The sequence below is a fragment of the Saccoglossus kowalevskii genome, chromosome 4 (assembly GCF_978046115.1).
Source record: "Saccoglossus kowalevskii chromosome 4, keSacKowa6.1, whole genome shotgun sequence".
In the NCBI taxonomy this organism is placed as follows: domain Eukaryota; kingdom Metazoa; phylum Hemichordata; class Enteropneusta; family Harrimaniidae; genus Saccoglossus; species Saccoglossus kowalevskii.
The window spans coordinates 3,154,091-3,174,998 of NC_140644.1; the positions used below are offsets into that span (position 1 = coordinate 3,154,091).

Sequence of the window (20,908 nt, forward strand, 5' to 3'; positions counted from 1 at the left end):
ACCAAATTCGGACAAAACATACCCAAGGAATTAACATCGTGAAAGGGTAGTTATACTGCTAATTCTCTCGATTAAATTAAAAGCTATGAATGACAAGGCTTTCACGACATCGCCAAATATTCGGCACACTAGGAAGTGTCCGTCCCTCTCTTTCAAACTTGAATGGGGCTAAATAAATGTTTACAAAGCCTACACTAACATTAGCCCCGAACACAGTGCGCAAATGCTTCGCATTGCGGTGTCTATGTCAATGGTGTACACACTAGGATAGGAACGCGTTGCTCAAGTAGATTCAACTTGTATATGACTGATTCGTGTAACAGACGTTCTATCCCTGAACACCGGCCATCCATTCTAAACACCGGTCATCGATTCTGAGCACCGACCATCTATTCTAAAAAGCATAAACGACATTTACGGTATTGGTAACGACTCAATCTTGAAACAATGAACTGTTTACTGGCAGTACAACAGTGTTGTTTCGATGCCTGTCATAGATATAATTTGTCGGAAGTGGCACGGTGTTCTGGGACTGGTACATTGAATTCCTACTCACCTATTTACTAAGATAACACTGATCGGATCGAAATCATCGTGCTTGGGCAGCGATGGCAATAACTGAGCTGATTTACGATTCCGTCTCAGACCGAACATATCACTCTACAGTCTTCCATTTGAAAAGAAAAACTAAACAAAAATAAAAAGGCGGACTTTGAGGACACACACACCGAGTTCACACGAGTGCAACGCCAGAGGGAAATGTACACCAATCGTGGCTGTCAGTATTTGACGTCTCCCACAATACGCTGTCCCGTGCTACAATACAACCGAATAGAACGCCGCCGTTACCTGTCCGAACTGCCCTGTTACGTGAGAAAACTACAACAAACAGCTTTCCGTGCAAAAATTGACACGGAGCCCGATAGGTGCGTGCTTTGATTCTAGTGTGTTGAACCACACGGTCGTGAAGGCTTGCATCCAAGGTATGTCCATATCCATTCCCCAAAGTGCTTTAACAATGCACTCTGTTGCCATGGTTATTGAAGTGTATCCGAGTCCTGCATGTGTTACCGATGGGACAGTATAAAATCCGCATGTGTTCTCGGTATCAATTGGGTAATTCACGTTATAAATGATTGCCCACGTGTGTACCTAGTCAGTACGTAGTCGGGAGGTACATCGATGCCCTCCGTCGATCTTTCTGGTAGAGGGCGGTTCAAGTTGGCGAGGAGGGCTTATTGACGTAAAGAGAATCATCTAAATATTTCATGAAAATGATATGTTACTATGGCGACTAAAATATACCCAGTACCCATTTCGCCATGAGTTGTGCTTAAGTGGCGTAATTATAATGTTGTTAATTCGTTGGAGCACTCAGTATAAGATGTCAATTTCCTGGGTTGCCAAGAGGCGTAATGCATAACATGTGACATAGCCAGGCAACGCGAGATTGCTCCACGATATTTAAACAATGATACAAATAGACAGTTAGTTATTCTAAATACTTCCCAATAAATATGCAACTAGGTCAAATACTGGTTTGAAATCGACATGCGATCAACAACACAGTGTGCTGACTGCGAGCGGAATTCTGGTCACCACGGTCTGTTCCGGCAATTTGCCGAGTTATATGTAACGCCCTCGGCGACAAACTTGGTGCGAAGCCCCAGAAATCGAGCACAGACAGATACACGGACTAGCTGCAGCAGAAATAGATTTTAAATCGAGTTTGAGGATAATCGCGTATAGCAACAGTATAAACAAATGTGGCATTATTTGAAGCTTACTGGGAATATATTCGTCCAAACTCAGTGGACATCATACAATTCCCACCTGTAACCCAACTGTGTAGGGCGTTGCTATAGGGAATTAGTCCAGTACATCCTGGTATTGCGAGCTGGAATAATGAACCTAAACCTGTTTTTTGAGTTCCGTATTGGGGGGGGGGGGTCTCCCAGCTTAAAGGTAATAACGCATATTTACGGCGAACATAACATTTCGGCCAGGCGCGTTATTAGACGAACACGTTGAAGCACAGTTAGCTGGCGTACAATTGATAATAAAATAAATGCTATTATTTTATTTACTATATGGGGGTAGCCATCTTGAATATAGCTTTAAACTAAATATACATATATACAAGGCAGAATTTGATACGTCGTAAAAACCAGACAACACATAAGCTGCTCTCTGATTTGTCAGACTGTTGGGTGTAAGGGTTGGGGTGACCAATCAGGCCCAACCTTGTAAGTAGCTGCGCATTCAAGTTGATTCGACAGTTTCAGTGTTGACCATGATCGTGAATCAAGTGTGATTCTAACTACTGAGTGGTCAGTGTCAAGAAACGATAGAAATCAAAGAAATATTTGTTATAGGCAAATTATATTGGGCTTTCTTACAAGTGTAAATAAAGATTGGCAGCCACCTTATGATTACGTAACAAACCATGCAACTTCGGTGAGTTCTTTTTCGGGCTACGCCCTCGTAACACCCTTCTCTCTCTTTTGGCATTTTACTTCTATCCATCAGACAACTTGAACTTCCAGTGGTCTGAGTTATAGCACATTCTTCAAATTCTGAAGTACTTTTTTGCAATATACTATCTGATCTTAAAATAATAACAAACAAATTTGGACAATTCTACGAAAAACACAAGATGTAAATTTTTCTATCCGAGCAAGCAAAAGAGCAACATATTTATTTTGGCACCGATAAGCTCGTTTAAGGAATGATTCCACTTCCACTACCGATGACTACGTGTGTGCAGCCACTGTGTCATACTAATGTAGGCTCTCGTCCAGGGCGCCCTCATGCGACAACATCGATACAATCCACTTTAACCGTGCCACTCACAAATAAATAAATAAAAATAGTATGCGAAAGTTACGAACATAAGCGGAAAACCCATCCTGATAACTATATATATATATATAATACACCATATCACGCTTCAAGCATTACGGTTTGTAAGGTACTGGGAATGAAAACTTGGATTAACTGTACTATCAAGACAAACATTTGATCAAACAAACGAATGTTTTAGATAAGGGTAGAGCGAAATTCAACCGACCAAACAATAACATAGTCGCCTACGGGAAAATCAATTTGTTAGTTTTGTGTCAGTTCAATGAGACCGACAATCAACAGAAAAAAACACATTGATTCGCTGGAGTAACACGCAATGTTTGATCAAATCAAATCAAATCAAATCAAATCAAATCAAATCAAATCAAAATATGAACAACAATAATAACCGATTATAGCGCCCCCAGTGTACAATAATTATCACCACCTTTTTGTCAAACACTGAAGTTAGACTGAGAGAGGGCGATTTATATTCACAAAGACTCGCTTTGCCAGGGAATTATTTCACGGCCATAGCGTGCCGTTGTTTACAAACACGAGTCTTTGCATTTTTAGCGTACGTTGTATTCATCGCTTGGGACTCAATTCCCGCTCGTGCGCAGGTGACGACCCCTGAGCTTCAACTATGACCTCAACCCAGGACGATAATTACCCAAATTTACAATGATGTGAAATGGGTATATGACCTCAACCCAGGACGATAATTACCCAGATTTACTATGATGTGAAATGGGTATATGACTTCAACCCAGGATGATAATTACCCAGATTTACAATGATGTGAAATGGGTATATGACCTCAACCCAGGACGATAACTACCCAGATTTACAATGATGTGAAATGGGTATATGTTATGTTAAATCATGTACATGACGAAATAATCATAAATAAGATACAATGTACGTAGCAGGTTTACTGCTTTCATCGTTGACGGCGCTCTATAATCTCTATAATACAGGGATTACAAGCGGAAATTGTCGATAGGCAGGTATTTTGAGTTAGCTGACTTCATAATGACTATTACGCATTGTATAAGACTTACTTGGGTGATTCTGGTTGCTGTGACGACCACGTATCAGACGTATCGCTACACGTGCGCTTATCGGCGCTGTCTTGACTTTTATTGTCGTTGTGTCGATGATGATAAAACGTGGATCTGTAAAAATAAAACACGGCAGTCGCACGTGAATGCAAAGTAAAACATGAACTAATAAACAGGAAACACAGTATGTTTAAAATTGCTTCCCCACTTCCCACTCCAGTACAAAAAAAAATGTGCGTAGAGATAATATTTTGTATATTTTTTAAAGTAAAAACAGCAGTTTTTATTTACTCCATTCACAGTCCCTCTATCACAGTCTCTCTATATAGAGGGAGTGTGCTCCATTGTTTGTGTTTAGCTTGTTTTGTGACTGATGTTCGTAAATTCAAATTATGAATGATTTGTTCAGTATGGAAAAGTTATACAATTTGTAAACAATGCAGGATAGCCGGATACTCATTATTTGTTCAGTGCGATATCTTGATTCATTCATTGTCACGTGGTACATAACAGTAGCTTGGTATCACCAAGTATCTCAGAAAGTGGTGTAAAATGACGGGACACTTCGGCGCGAGAGCCATTATGAAAGAAAGATTGTTTAGTGAAAAGCCCGCTGATATCACTGTTCAAAATTGAGACACGTGGCAGGAGAAGACATCTAAATTAAAGTCATTGATTAATTTTAGACAACTATAATTAAATCCGTTTTGTTATCGTTCATGGCAGTGAATGAAGTTGACAGCATTTTGATATGATAGTTAAGTCTCTGACAGTCAATCCATCGAGGAGCAAAACACAAAGTCCTATCTTGAACAGACTTTGTAAACTGGCACTTCAGAATAAGCTGCAAGAGGAAGAGAACCTTTCCCAGTGAATTCTAATCTTAAACAAAGTGAACACCGTGACTCGGACAGCGAATATATTAACCACCCCCGCCACGAACTTAATGTTGAAACGTAATTTAGCGCCTCCGTACTACAAAAATTAGACATTGCGAATGTGAATAATCATATACCACTTTGCCGGTAATTAATCGATACGGTGCGATGACTGTGCCGAGATCATTATTGGTAATATTTGGATAACAACCCCCACCCCACTTCGCGTTGTATCGCTGTGTCGATCTTAAAGTGGGGGAAATGACCTGTAAGTAGATGTGTGTAACATGTGATTTTGATTATGTAAATTTTACATACGTCATCTCTATTGATTATTTCCATGATATCGACAGCGCACGATGCGTGATAACACTGTACCAGTCACATCAGCGTATTACACCATGTGTTAAAACTCTTAATATTCAAAAAGAAGAAACAAAACAGTAAATTGTATCGATTATTAAACGATGAAAAGCCAATTTGTAATATTGTTGTTTGTTGATTTTCTGTATATTCCTTGACGTACCTATTATTTCTTGTACATGGTACCGGATTGAAATGTATCTAATTATTGACACCGTTATACATAACATTATTATTAGACATATTATTATTATTAATATTGTGTACGATCAATATCAAACAGTATCTTACACTCAAAATACTTTTTTCTTTTTTTGGGAAAAAGTACTAGTATAATATCGTGATTTGCAGCAAATGAATTGTGAGGCGCCATCTTACGACTTCTCTGCAATTCGCGGCCACCGGAAGTCATAAGTACAGTTTTACGTACGTCTTAGTCACCAACAAACGTGGATACGTTAGAATAGTTGACGCAGCTCAAATAAACTGACCACAGATTTAAATACATGTAATTGATGCCACGTCACGGGAACTGTGATTACATCACCACTTATGTGAATGTAGCAAATACGTAACTTGATGCCTATTAAAGCGAGAGGGTCGTCCCCTGCGCAGGCGCGGGAATTGAGTCCGAAGCGACGATAACAACACACGCTAAAAACGCAAAGGCTCATGGGTAGACGATTGTTTGTAAACAATGACACGCCATGGCCATCTGACGCATGCACAGGTGACATCTCCCCCGCTTTAAGTCCGTGAATACAACTACTTAGCAGTACAATAGCTATGGTGGGGGTAGTCATGTATGCAACCTTTGGAAAAATAATGGTATGTTTCTTTTTTCCAAAACGTTAAATCAGTAACTTATCCACTATTTAGAAAGGTCAAAGTTCACTTATCAGTATTTCAGTATATTCACTTATCAATTTGATTACTTAATCAGTGTATCAGACCCACGTGATCGGTCCTCACGTGATCAGACCCCACGTGATCAGACCGTCAGTAATGCCACGGCGCCACCTTTACGTCAACTAGATTTCAGTTTATGCTTACAAAGATGTTTTTCGTCATAACTTTAAAACTAATTATGGCCCAACCAAAATCCAAATTGACATGATGATTTTAACACGGCGATGAAAACAACAGTATCTCAATGGGACAAAACCTGGCGCAATCCCAACTGATTTTCCTATTTTTGTTTAAATACTTCTCCGTTCAATCGTCTCTTATTATAAATATTATACTCTTAGGAGATATAATAAGTTTCATTATAGTCAGATTTCAATTGTACCAGTTCGCTGGCATTTAAAGTCAAATATGTCCGGCATATTTATAAAATGATATCCATGGGTGGAATATTTTGCTGAATTTTGAATTACTTATATCATATTGGGAAGGTTTTAAAACTACCTTCTATAACATTGCAAAATGTCGCACACAGATATCAAAATATAGGGAAATTAGTAAACAAATTGTATGGCTCATTGCCCAATTTGGTAATTATTATGCTCATCATTTTCTGGTATCAACATATATTTACAAACAGCGTACCCCATTATTAAATACAGTCTAAATATATGCGACACTGTAATTCAAATAAAGAAACCGATTATCTCATTAGCTACGTTCTTACACGTCTAAAAACGCCGGTGTTAACACTGTTTTTTGTTGTGAAAATATTAGACAATCTGCTGAATTGTTTGCTCGCGTTCTCACTTAATAAAAACACCGGTGTTTCAGTTCAGGATTGAATGCAGGCCTTCCACCTAATATTTTGTGTAGTTCATCCCAAAATGGCACTGTTTTCGGATCTCTACCGCTTCTGTTGTTGTGCTCAGTCACTTCCCTGTACTTTATACGTAAATTTTCAGCCGCTTTTTCTGCAATCACAGCATCCCTAGACGTTCCGTCCACCATTCTTTGAATATTCGATTCTCTCCATACAGATATCAGTAATCTCGTTTCTTCGTCTGACCAGTTCGACATTCGACCTGTAACCTCTGACGCCATCTTGTGTAATGACAAGCATAAATCGGCGATAGAGGGCGTTTGGCCGTCGTATTGTCTTCACACGGCACGTTGCGTTGTGCAAGAGCCGGTATCAAAAACGCCTACGCCACGATGGCGCATTCTGTTCACACACACATTTTAACAACGTTCTCAAATAAAAGTCGTTGTGACACCACTATAGTCTGTTCCATAATGTGTATTGACTTGTAAGTATGATTATTCACATAACGTGCATACGGATGTACGACCGTTAAGCTGCAATTCACAATTATAACGGATAAACTTTGACCCTTAACATTTTGATTGAGCCACTGATTTGACCCTGCCACAATATTTCTGAAAAAATACACACGAACACTTTGTCCAATAATACCACGCATCATTAGCCTCCGCAGTTGGTGCCACATCAGCAACACATTTCACGTAGATCACGGACTATTTGAAGTCAGTTGGAGACGAAGTCGGCGTAACGCGAAGAGTACCACATGTGGCGAATGGTGGCTTTGATTGCGCTCGCGATTAACGTTGGGTCGTTTGTTTCAATACATGGAAATTGTTCCGAGGATATTGTGCGCATTTAACGACCGCTCTATCTAAGACACAATATAAAGTGTATGACAGTAAAACTCTTAATAAAAAGTCTGGAAAACCGATCGAAATTTCATCCTAGCATCGTAAAATCTCGTCTCGGCAAATCTCGTCGTATAATACAAAGTGGCCAAGGACGATACATTTCAGCTAAGTGCAGGGAATTCCGGCGAGTATGCAAACGAAAGATCTGAATATTCTTCTAAAACCATTAGAAAAAGTAGACAGAGGGGTTATAAATTAGTAGTTATAGAAAATAGATTCAAATTGTTTCTTTTACACTCAACCGGGAAACTAAAAATCGCTTTGTTTACTGTGCATTACTGAATCACAGTACCGTTTCACGCACCGTAGCACTCCATTACAAAATAGTTCCAAAGTCAATTAATCTTAATTATGTGATTGGCCAATTAAAGTTTATTATAAGAAGTACTGTACTTACTCAGCTGGGTCTACTTTCCTCATATTAGCAGTGTGGTTCTCTCGAATACATATCAAGACTTTTACTTTGCTGTGAAAACGTACTACATTGTATTTGATTTTAAAAACTTGACTTCGAAACCATATTGCATATTATATAATTAATATTGATTAAGGTAGCGGAACTATTATTTGCATGCTTGTTTTCATCTTCTAATTGTGACCAAATGACTACAAATAGACCCAGGAAAGTATAAATTTTTAGAATCGCCAGACTTCATGCTTTACAAAGGCGTGTTTGCCATGTCCGTATCTGCATTCTACGCTGCGTTACTTAATCAAAAGTGAAAAATTACTTTTTTTATAAAAAAATAATTACGCATTTATGCTGGTGATAAGAAGTTTTTTTTTCACTTTTCCTAGTTGTTCAATAGTCTGGTAAATTGAATGTGTCTGGTCAGTTTTATTCAAGCAACGCGTTTTGAAAAGTAGTGTCCTGAATTTTAATTTCTGTTTTAGTCGCATTGCCCCCAACTCAAACCACAACACATTGGTAAATAATCCATGAAATAGTTTGTCTGGACACATTCAAGTTCCTCTCATTGTAACCTTAGAGCTGTGAAAATGTGGTGTTAATCCGACGACAATAAGTATACGTTATTTTTTGTTAAAGACCTAGTATTTTGAAAAACATAAACTCCTAGAAATCGTTGATGAAGTCACATCACAGATTTGTAAGCTTGTTTATCGGCACAAGCGATTTGTTTTCACATCAAGGTCTGTTTTAACATGTTGTAGGGGCATTCAAATGTATAAGGCTACTGGAAACCAAAAAATAAAGGAATGGAGTAGGTGTAATTCGATAAAATCGGCAGATGAAAACACCAAAATCAATGATTTTTTTCAGTGGCTTTGTGACCTTGTGTTTGACACATTCATATGCAAATGACTAATCTGTGAAATAAACAGGGGCGGAGACAAACCACTCAAATGTTTGGAAACACTCATTGTGTGTCAGATAGCTACTGATAACACATCCTAACATTGCTTTGTCTTGAGTTTATCTTTGAAACTTATAGGCACACAGATTAAACCTGTGTTGTTGATTTGGGAAAACACTACTGAAGCTGCTTTGCTTCCCTTCAGAAAATCTATATTTTAACCAACTTACATGACATTCTAGGTTACGTTGACTTTATCAGATGAAAGTTTATAGTGCATTTCATCAATTAATAAATAAATAAATGTGAAAATCGTAATTTTCAACGCAAATAATAGTCTCGCTACCTTAAAACAAATCATTGTTAATAATGTTGTTTAATAATGTATGTAGCCCTGCTTTTCCAAGTGTCAAGTAAACATTGTCGTGTGTGGAAAATTTGTCATGTAAGACTCGTCATCGTCCACGTCATCGTCATTCACCGTGATCTCACCAGTGCAGAAAAAAAGTAATGCCGACGTAAGTTACGCCAGTTATTAAATAATCATATAATCTTGCGTTCACACAAGCGTATTTATGGTGGTCACTGGACAAAGCACATAATGGTACTTATATTTCTATTTTGACCACTTTTTCATTAAAGGGCGGTGGTCGTCGCTCCACGCATTGGGGTCTTATATCGAACAGGACGCAGCGCGATGATTACCGCTCTTAAATATGTAACCTCGGCGCAAGTATCATGCTAATGAAAGCGCCCTACTTTAAAGGGAGGTGGTCGTCGCAAGCCGTCCTGTTCAATATGAAACTCATGGCGACGTATGTAACGCGATTGCTTACATGAAATTCGAACACGCGCTACGCGACGACGACCACCCTTTAACAAATTCAGGACTACAACGGGGTAAAGGGTTACGATAGCAGATATGAAGACTTCCATGAGCTGTTGTTTGCACATAGCTCTAGACTGTGACTTGTATTAACTCATCGGATCCAATCAGTCGACGATATATCCCTGTGTTGCCATGCACTATTATAGAGATTAGTGTGGACACGTTGGTAGGATAGGTATACACCGTGTCGATGTATGTCATCATATGTCATCGCCAGTTGAAGTGTTCGACTGCTTAGACTGGTAATCAATGTAAAGAATGCAAACGTTAGATGGCATGAACGCCTGTACGCGTTTCGAGCAAAAACACCTTTATTTTGGAATATAACTGACACCATGGGTGGTATCACTGACAGAAACGGGACAGACAGGTTTCCTCTGATGACGTTTGTACAGTAGCGCACTAACACGGCTTTGCTCCTGTGCTGAATTCTTTACGATTTAACCCATTACTGAACCACGTCGTTCCGTGCAACTGAACTGTGCAAACCTCGCTGTAATCAAGCTTTCATATCACCTATAACCGCAGAATAGCACATGAAACCATGCATATGCAACCAGATAAAACAACACAATGTCGCTATGCACTATCTACTCGGCCAACTTATGTGACACTTTAAGTTATTGATTTAATTGTAATTCACGTGGAAACCACTCGCTATTAAGTTGAACTTTCGGTTCAGACGAATCGCGATTAAAGTTGCAGCCAGATACAGGCTAATTCATCGAATTGTGGTTCGAGGCCTCTTCTGTTTGCTAGTCTTGTCAATAATAATTTTTCACTATTTCAACCCCAACGCAATTAAATTTCCTGTCGCTTGCGGGCAGTACATCTGAAAGCGAATAGCTCATGCGGCTTAATATTAATATACTATGTCGTTTTAATATTATTAACGCTGGCATGTATTTTATTAATTGATTAGCAGTATCGTATTAGCGGGAATTACTATTTGTGTAATAACAATAACAAACATAAATATACGCAAGGAACTGGCCATTGGAAACCAAGGGGGACATTATAGACGAGAAAGTGTGTAAATAGTTTCTTTCCTTCTCTTAGTATTGAGCTACATTTTTGCGGATAATATTGCAGCATTTGTTTCGTCTACCCTTGTAATAAGTATCTGTTTTGTAACATAATTTTGTGTTAGTCATTCCACTGTAATATATGTTTGTTAATATATTTTCTCTGTGCGGACAAATATATTGTAAAACCAAAGACACTAGAAAATACACTGTTTCCTAGTGACTTTGGTAAAACACGCACAATTGCAATGAAGGGTTAACACGACAATCGGAAGTCAAATATCTAGCAAATGAGGCTTGGTCCAAATCGGCGGGGAGTAAATTACTAGTAATACACATGTCCTGATTCTGACTATACTCGACTAAACAGACTATGTGTTCGTAATGACTGGGTAGATTTATCCACAATCAATAGTTTATTAGCACGGCGCTGATTGTGTGCAGGGAATTCGTGACGTCAATGAGGCGTTGGAAATAACACGTGATATAGCGGTGCAGTACGTTTTGTCAATGACGCGGATACGTGTGTCTACTGTACACACTGGTCAAAGTGAATATAATGACATTTTTGAACCATCGTGGATCCATTATCGTAATATGTAAGGTGTTCATGGAGAACCTCCAAAACAATTTGAACTCATCTGTTCCCAACTGTTATAATTGAGTTCGTAAGATTTTGGTGAATATTTACGTGATGGGAGGGGTGGGTGTTGTAGGGCCTTGTATTTGCAAATCTATAGATAATACGCCCAAATAGGTTTCGATAGCAGGTTCAAACATATATAAACATTCTGACGGGGTGAAGTCACTGTTTGATGACAGTAAATATCAAGTTTGGCAGAAATAAAACCTGGAATATTGCTGTGTTCAATATAAAACAACGTATTGCAAGCTACGAAAAATCCTTTCTATCACCAATGATACTCGAACTGAATATATTCTAAACGCGATTGATAATACAAATGTTGTCTTGTATATTTTATTTATTCGGATTTGACCTTCCAAACTACTTACAAATATATAGTATAATTACAGCTATGTTTATGGGAGCTCTGATTGGTTTAAAAGTTTGTTTCCAGGGGGTCATACACCACTTTCATGAAAGCAGTGAGACACGGTGTGCAAGAAAGACAGGTGTCTATGTCATGACGTCAAATGGAAATATGTCAGTCTGCTTATATTCGTCGATTGGTACATCCAAAATATCGCGCGCGCAGGTTTACGTAGAACTCCATACCCGGTATGCGCACGCAATTAACGCAGCCTTTCCGGGAAAGTGGTATATTAATACTGTCCTGTTTTTCTCTCTTATGTATTAACACACATCGTGGAGATGATTTATTCCTTTAGTTTATTCGTCCAAAAATAGTGTGTTCGTTATTTCAATATTGTTGAAATGTATAAATATTCTATTTTATATTATGACAGACTCATACATTTCTCATTACATGCCATATACAATTAGCATACATTACGTAACCAGTTACACTCTGATTACCTAGCCAAGAGCCGTTCAGAATCACCGACTGGAACCGCGGTGTATTTTTTAATATCGCCAGAAGGCCATCGACGTTTTCTCATCCGCAATTGCATGGCTGCCTTTTCGTTTTTGTTTCGTTTCACTGACGCTGATAAACTGAGTAATGGCAGTCCTCTCACTCATGACATGAAATAACATGAACGAATGTTGACAATCTTTAGTGAAATGGAGCGTATCGGCGAAACTTTTACATCTTCCTGTACTACTCCGACGAGAACTGTGCCTGTGCACTTTGGTGAAACGCAAAGAACTACGCATGCGCTATCCCGACGACCCGCGGAGAAATACGCACGCGCAGCCCTACCATGACGATCTGTGGGGGGGGGGGGTACGTCTGGCTTGAAGAATTGCGCATCACAGCGCAACTGAACTCGACTAAAATTTAAACCAAATCAAATATATAAGCATCAACATGAAGTTTCATTACTGCGCCCTCATCCATTCAAACATTCGTAATATCTTGATACCTAATTGTAATATACGACTGTTGATTTTAGTGAGTACCGATTTGAATTTCCTAAAACTAGACATAAGTAGCAATACCGTTGCCACCATATTGAACTGAAAACTTGACCACGTAACTTGTCACGTAACTAGTTGCTAAGGATGCGTGAATCGTGGTCACGCGTGATTTCGCAGGTTGCGGAACATGGCTTATTGCCTGAATTACTCATGTGGACCCCCCATTGGTTGAGTGGACGCACTCCATATGTAACGTATCTGAATATTGCTGCTATATTCTAACGCCTTCTATCAAACCTTCACACGTGATAAATCCCTACTTAACACCTGGCAAAGTGTCACAATAACTCTGAAAGTATATCGGACTGGATTAACACAAAGCGGTCTAAGATAATAAATTAATATCTTGGCGTGTACCATTTTGTTTATGTCCTTGCCTCCGATTATTTCCCGCGACGAGATAACCTAACTCACTTTCATCGACTTTTTTTTTTAATTTCACGGTGTTTGGGAAGTCAATCCGGTATACAGAGTTATAATGCCCAGGGGATTCACTAGCAGTCGAATCACCACCGGAGCCAGCGTTTGGTTTTTTCAATTTACTCCAGCACTTTATCCGCCACACGATCGCCATTGGTTGCATTCGCTGCAGGCCATTATTAATCCATTCACGTTTTGAATATAATTAAAATGGGGTGAAAGGTCACTGTGGTTAGTTATAGGTCAATATACACTCGTACCCTGGAGAAGTAATTACCAGTACGCGTGTTCGTGACAAGAATACATCCTTTACTAATCGATAAAAATAATTATCATATCGATTTTCATATCATAATTAATTCTATTAAAACATCCATTATTTTAATAAATAACTGCGATTATCGCCACGCAGGAAGGAATAAAGGACCATTGATTTTGGTTGGGCTGATCTCATCAGACGAGTATTGCTTTTATTTACTGTTATCTAACTGATGTCCTTTTCACAGAATTGCGTGTGTGACAGTGGCGGATCCAGCAAAATGTATTGGTGGTGGTGGTGGTGGTGGTGGGGGGGGGGGGGGGGGAAAGTATCGCTTAACATTACGGAGCGAAAATCGCAGAGAAGCTATGCTTAATCCAGATAATATGAATCGTCATGCATTGGGGGGGGGGGATCCCGCCCCCGGCCCTTCCTCTGGATCCGCCACTAGTGTGTGAGGACCACATTATTCTCTTTACTCTTCAACATTGGTGTGTTTGATTTTTGTTCCAAATTCTTACATATAGACGTTCATTACACTTCAGCCATGATGTACGAACCATTAAACGCATATAGTGAATCACGAATAAAACTAATACCATTTAATCATCACAAACCCGTTTGGTCTAATAAAATCGCCACAGGACAGCAGTTAACAATAACAATCCTAAAAACGTCCGAGAAATGGTTTCCAGAAAGATAAACATACGTCAATTGTTCAGTAATCGCATACTTATTCACAAAATCCCTTGTTTTTAATAAAGATCAAATGCAAGAGAATGATATCAAAACAAACATGGTATAGCATGTGCCGACCTCCACAGATAAGTGCTAGCCGCAGCTGTTCTCAGACATTGCAAAAATTGAAATAAAAATCTTTATAATTTGACCCCACATTGCATTACCTGGATTAGGTACACAAGACATAAATCGTCCTTTAATTTCATTCACGTCCCGAATTAGGAAAATACTTGTATACGTCGTCGGCGTTGTTAACCACTATTGAATCAAACGATTATATGGTATACACTACACTACTGTAAGTGAGTGTCACCATCACTACACCAATCCATGTAAGTAAGTGTCACCATCACTACACTAGTCCCTGCAAGTGAGTGTCACCATCACTACACTAGTCCCTGCAAGTGAGTGTCACCATCACTACACTAGTCGCTGCAAGTGAGTGTCACATCACTACACTAGTCCCTACAAGTGAGTGTCACCATCACTACACCATTCCCTGCAAGTGAGTGTCACCATCACTACTCCAGTCCATGTAAGTGAGTGTCACCATAACTACACCATTCCCAGCAAGTGAATGTCATCATCACTACACCAGTCCATGTAAGTAAGTGTCACCATCACTACACCATTCCATGCGAGTGAGTGTCACCATCACTACACACCAGTCCGTGTAAGTGAGTGTCACATCACTGCACCAGTCCCTGTAATTTAGTGCCTACAATCACTGCACCATTCCCTGCAAGTGAATGTCATCATTACTACACCAGTCCATGTAAGTAGGTGTCACCATCACTACACCATTCCATGCGAGTGAGTGTCATCATCACTACACATCAGTCCGTGTAAGTGAGTGTCACATCACTGCACCAGTCCCTGTAATTGAGTGCCTACAATCACTGCACCATTCCCTGCAAGTGATGTCATGATCACTACACCAGTCCATGTAAGTAGGTGTCACCATCACTACACCATTCCATGCGAGTGAGTGTCATCATCACTACACACCAGTCCGTGTAAGTGAGTGTCACATCTCTGCACCAGTCCCTGTAATTGAGTGCCACAATCACTACACCATTCCCTGCAAGTGAATGTCATCATCACTACACCAGTCCATGTAAGTAAGTGTCACCATCACTACACCATTCCATGCGAGTGAGTGTCACAATCACTATACACCAGTCCGTGTAAGTGAGTGTCACATCACTGCACCAGTCCCTGTAATTTAGTGCCTACAATCACTGCACCATTCCCTGCAAGTGAATGTCATCATCACTACACCAGTCCATGTAAGTAGGTGTCACCATCACTACACCATTCCATGCGAGTGAGTGTCATCATCACTACACATCAGTCCGTGTAAGTGAGTGTCACATCACTGCACCAGTCCCTGTAATTGAGTGCCTACAATCACTGCACCATACCCTGCAAGTGAATGTCATGATCACTACACCAGTCCATGTAAGTAGGTGTCACCATCACTACACCATTCCATGCGAGTGAGTGTCATCATCACTACACACCAGTCCGTGTAAGTGAGTGTCACATCTCTGCACCAGTCCCTGTAATTGAGTGCCACAATCACTACACCATTCCCTGCAAGTGAATGTCATCATCACTACACCAGTCCATGTAAGTAAGTGTCACCATCACTACACCATTCCATGCGAGTGAGTGTCACAATCACTATACACCAGTCCGTGTAAGTGAGTGTCACATCACTGCACCAGTCCCTGTAATTGAGTGCCTACAATCACTACACCATTCCCTGCAAGTGAATGTCACCGTCACTACATCAGTCCCTGTAAGTGAGTGTCACATCACTATACAAGTCCATGTAAGTAAGTGTCACCATCACTACACCATTCCCTGTAAGTGAATGCCACCATCACTACACCAGTCCCTGTAAGTGAGTGTCACATCACTACACCATTCCCTGTAAGTGTCACATCACTACACCAGTCCCTGTAAGTGAGTGTCACCATCACTACACCATTTCCTGCAAGTGAATGTCACCATCACTACTCCAGTCCATGTAAGTGAGTGTCACCATAACTACACCATTCCCTGCAAGTGAATGTCATCATCACTAAACCATTCCCTGCAAGTGAATGTCACCATAACTACATCATTCCCTGTAAGTGAGTGTCACCATCACTACACCATTCCATGCGAGTGAGTGTCACCATCACTACACACCGGTCCGTGTAAGTGAGTGTCACATCACTGTACCAGTCCCTGTAATTGAGTGCCTACAATCACTACACCATTCCCTGCAAGTGAATGTCACCGTCACTACATCAGTCCCTGTAAGTGAGTGTCACATCACTATACAAGTCCATGTAAGTAAGTGTCACCATCACTACACCATTCCCTGTAAGTGAATGCCACCATCACTACACCAGTCCCTGTAAGTGAGTGTCACATCACTACACCATTCCCTGTAAGTGTCACATCACTACACCAGTCCCTGTAAGTGAGTGTCACCATCACTACACCATTTCCTGCAAGTGAATGTCACCATCACTACTCCAGTCCATGTAAGTGAGTGTCACCATAACTACACCATTCCCTGCAAGTGAATGTCATCATCACTAAACCATTCCCTGCAAGTGAATGTCACCATAACTACATCATTCCCTGTAAGTGAGTGTCACCATCACTACACCATTCCATGCGAGTGAGTGTCACCATCACTACACACCGGTCCGTGTAAGTGAGTGTCACATCACTGTACCAGTCCCTGTAATTGAGTGCCTACAATCACTACACCATTCCCTGCAAGTGAATGTCACCGTCACTACATCAGTCCCTGTAAGTGAGTGTCACATCACTACACCAGTCCATGTAAGTAAGTGTCACCATCACTACACCATTCCTTGCATGTGAATGCCATCATCACTACACCAGTCCATGTAAGTAAGTGTCATCATCACTACACCAGTCCCTGTAAGTGAGTGTCACATCACTACACCAGTCCCTGTAAGTGAGTGTCATCATCACTACACCATTCCCTGCAAGTGAATGCCATCATCACTACACCAGTCCCTGTAAGTGAGTGTCACATCACTACACCAGTCCCTGTAAGTGAGTGTCACCATCACTACACCATTTCCTGCAAGTGAATGTCACCATCACTACACCAGTCCCTGTAAGTGAGTGTCACCATCACTACACCATTTCCTGCAAGTGAATGTCACCATCACTACTCCAGTTCATGTAAGTGAGTGTCACCATAACTACACCATTCCCTGCAAGTGAATGTCATCATCACTAAACCATTCCCTGCAAGTGAATGTCACCATAACTACATCATTCCCTGTAAGTGAGTGTCACCATCACTACACCATTCCATGCGAGTGAGTGTCACCATCACTACACACCGGTCCGTGTAAGTGAGTGTCACATCACTGTACCAGTCCCTGTAATTGAGTGCCTACAATCACTACACCATTCCCTGCAAGTGAATGTCACCGTCACTACATCAGTCCCTGTAAGTGAGTGTCACATCACTATACAAGTCCATGTAAGTAAGTGTCACCATCACTACACCATTCCCTGTAAGTGAATGCCACCATCACTACACCAGTCCCTGTAAGTGAGTGTCACATCACTACACCATTCCCTGTAAGTGTCACATCACTACACCAGTCCCTGTAAGTGAGTGTCACCATCACTACACCATTTCCTGCAAGTGAATGTCACCATCACTACTCCAGTCCATGTAAGTGAGTGTCACCATAACTACACCATTCCCTGCAAGTGAATGTCATCATCACTAAACCATTCCCTGCAAGTGAATGTCACCATAACTACATCATTCCCTGTAAGTGAGTGTCACCATCACTACACCATTCCATGCGAGTGAGTGTCACCATCACTACACACCGGTCCGTGTAAGTGAGTGTCACATCACTGTACCAGTCCCTGTAATTGAGTGCCTACAATCACTACACCATTCCCTGCAAGTGAATGTCACCGTCACTACATCAGTCCCTGTAAGTGAGTGTCACATCACTACACCAGTCCATGTAAGTAAGTGTCACCATCACTACACCATTCCTTGCATGTGAATGCCATCATCACTACACCAGTCCATGTAAGTAAGTGTCATCATCACTACACCAGTCCCTGTAAGTGAGTGTCACATCACTACACCAGTCCCTGTAAGTGAGTGTCATCATCACTACACCATTCCCTGCAAGTGAATGCCATCATCACTACACCAGTCCCTGTAAGTGAGTGTCACATCACTACACCAGTCCCTGTAAGTGAGTGTCACCATCACTACACCATTTCCTGCAAGTGAATGTCACCATCACTACTCCAGTCCATGTAAGTGAGTGTCACCATCACTACACCATTTCCTGCAAGTGAATGTCATCATCACTAAACCATTCCCTGTAAGTGAGTGTCACCATCACTACACCATTTCCTGCAAGTGAATGTCACCATCACTACACCATTTCCTGCAAGTGAATGTCATCATCACTAAACCATTCCCTGTAAGTGAGTGTCACCATCACTACACCATTTCCTGCAAGTGAATGTCACCATCACTACTCCAGTCCATGCAAGTGAGTGTCACCATAACTACACCATTCCCTGCAAGTGAATGTCATCATCACTAAACCATTGCCTGCAAGTGAATGTCACCGTCACTACATCAGTCCCTGTAAGTGAGTGTCACATCACTACACCAGTCCATGTAAGTGAGTGTCACCATCACTACACCATTCCATGCGAGTGAGTGTCACCATCACTACACCATTCCCTGCAAGTGAATGCCATCATCACTACACCAGTCCCTGTAAGTGAGTGTCACATCACTACACCAGTCCCTGTAAGTGAGTGTCATCATCACTACACCATTCCCTGCAAGTGAATGCCATCATCACTACACTAGTCCCTGCAAGTGAGTGTCACCATCACTACACTAGTCGCTGCAAGTGAGTGTCACATCACTACACTAGTCCCTACAAGTGAGTGTCACCATCACTACACCATTCCCTGCAAGTGAGTGTCACCATCACTACTCCAGTCCATGTAAGTGAGTGTCACCATAACTACACCATTCCCAGCAAGTGAATGTCATCATCACTACACCAGTCCATGTAAGTAAGTGTCACCATCACTACACCATTCCATGCGAGTGAGTGTCACCATCACTACACACCAGTCCGTGTAAGTGAGTGTCACATCACTGCACCAGTCCCTGTAATTGAGTGCCTACAATCACTGCACCATTCCCTGCAAGTGAATGTCATCATCACTACACCAGTCCATGTAAGTAGGTGTCACCATCACTACACCATTCCATGCGAGTGAGTGTCATCATCACTACACACCAGTCCGTGTAAGTGAGTGTCACATCTCTGCACCAGTCCCTGTAATTGAGTGCCACAATCACTACACCATTCCTTGCAAGTGAATGTCATCATCACTACACCAGTCCATGTAAGTAAGTGTCACCATCACTACACCATTCCATGCGAGTGAGTGTCACCATCACTATACACCAGTCCGTGTAAGTGAGTGTCACATCACTGCACCAGTCCCTGTAATTGAGTGCCTACAATCACTACACCATTCCCTGCAAGTGAATGTCACCGTCACTACATCAGTCCCTGTAAGTGAGTGTCACATCACAATACAAGTCCATGTAAGTAAGTGTCACCATCACTACACCATTCCCTGCAAGTGAATGTCACCATCACTACTCCAGTCCATGTAAGTGAGTGTCACCATAACTACATCATTCCCTGTAAGTGAGTGTCACCATCACTACACCATTCCATGCGAGTGAGTGTCACCATCACTACACACCAGTCCGTGTAAGTGAGTGTCACATCACAATACAAGTCCATGTAAGTAAGTGTCACCATCACTACACCATTCCCTGCAAGTGAATGTCACCATCACTACTCCAGTCCATGTAAGTGAGTGTCACCATAACTACACCATTCCCTGCAAGTGAATGTCACCATCACTACTCCAGTCCATGTAAGTGAGTGTCACCATAACTACATCATTCCCTGTAAGTGAGTGTCACCATCACTACACCATTCCATGCGAGTGAGTGTCACCATCACTACACACCAGTCCGTGTAAGTGAGTGTCACATCACTGTACCAGTCCCTGTAATTGAGTGCCTACAATCACTACACCATTCCCTGCAAGTGAATGTCACCGTCACTACATCAGTCCCTGTAAGTGAGTGTCACATCACTACACCAGTCCATGAAAGTAAGTGTCACCATCACTACACCATTCCTTGCATGTGAATGCCATCATCACTACACCAGTCCATGAAAGTAAGTGTCACCATCTCTACACCATTCCTTGCATGTGAATGCCATCATCACTACACCAGTCCATGTAAGTAAGTGTCATCATCACTACAC

The 20,908-nt window shown here is 41.1% G+C and overlaps 1 protein-coding gene across 1 annotated transcript in view; it reads right to left on the reverse strand.

The window, feature by feature from the left end:
• LOC102801935 (protein inturned-like) overlaps positions 1-20,908 on the reverse strand; it is a 65,441-nt gene that overhangs the window by 33,219 nt on the left and 11,314 nt on the right. Inside the window, exon 2 of the mRNA XM_085497666.1 lies at positions 3,909-4,022. Within this exon, the coding sequence (XP_085353792.1) occupies positions 3,909-4,022 (114 nt within the window). The remainder of the gene's footprint in view (positions 1-3,908; positions 4,023-20,908) is intronic.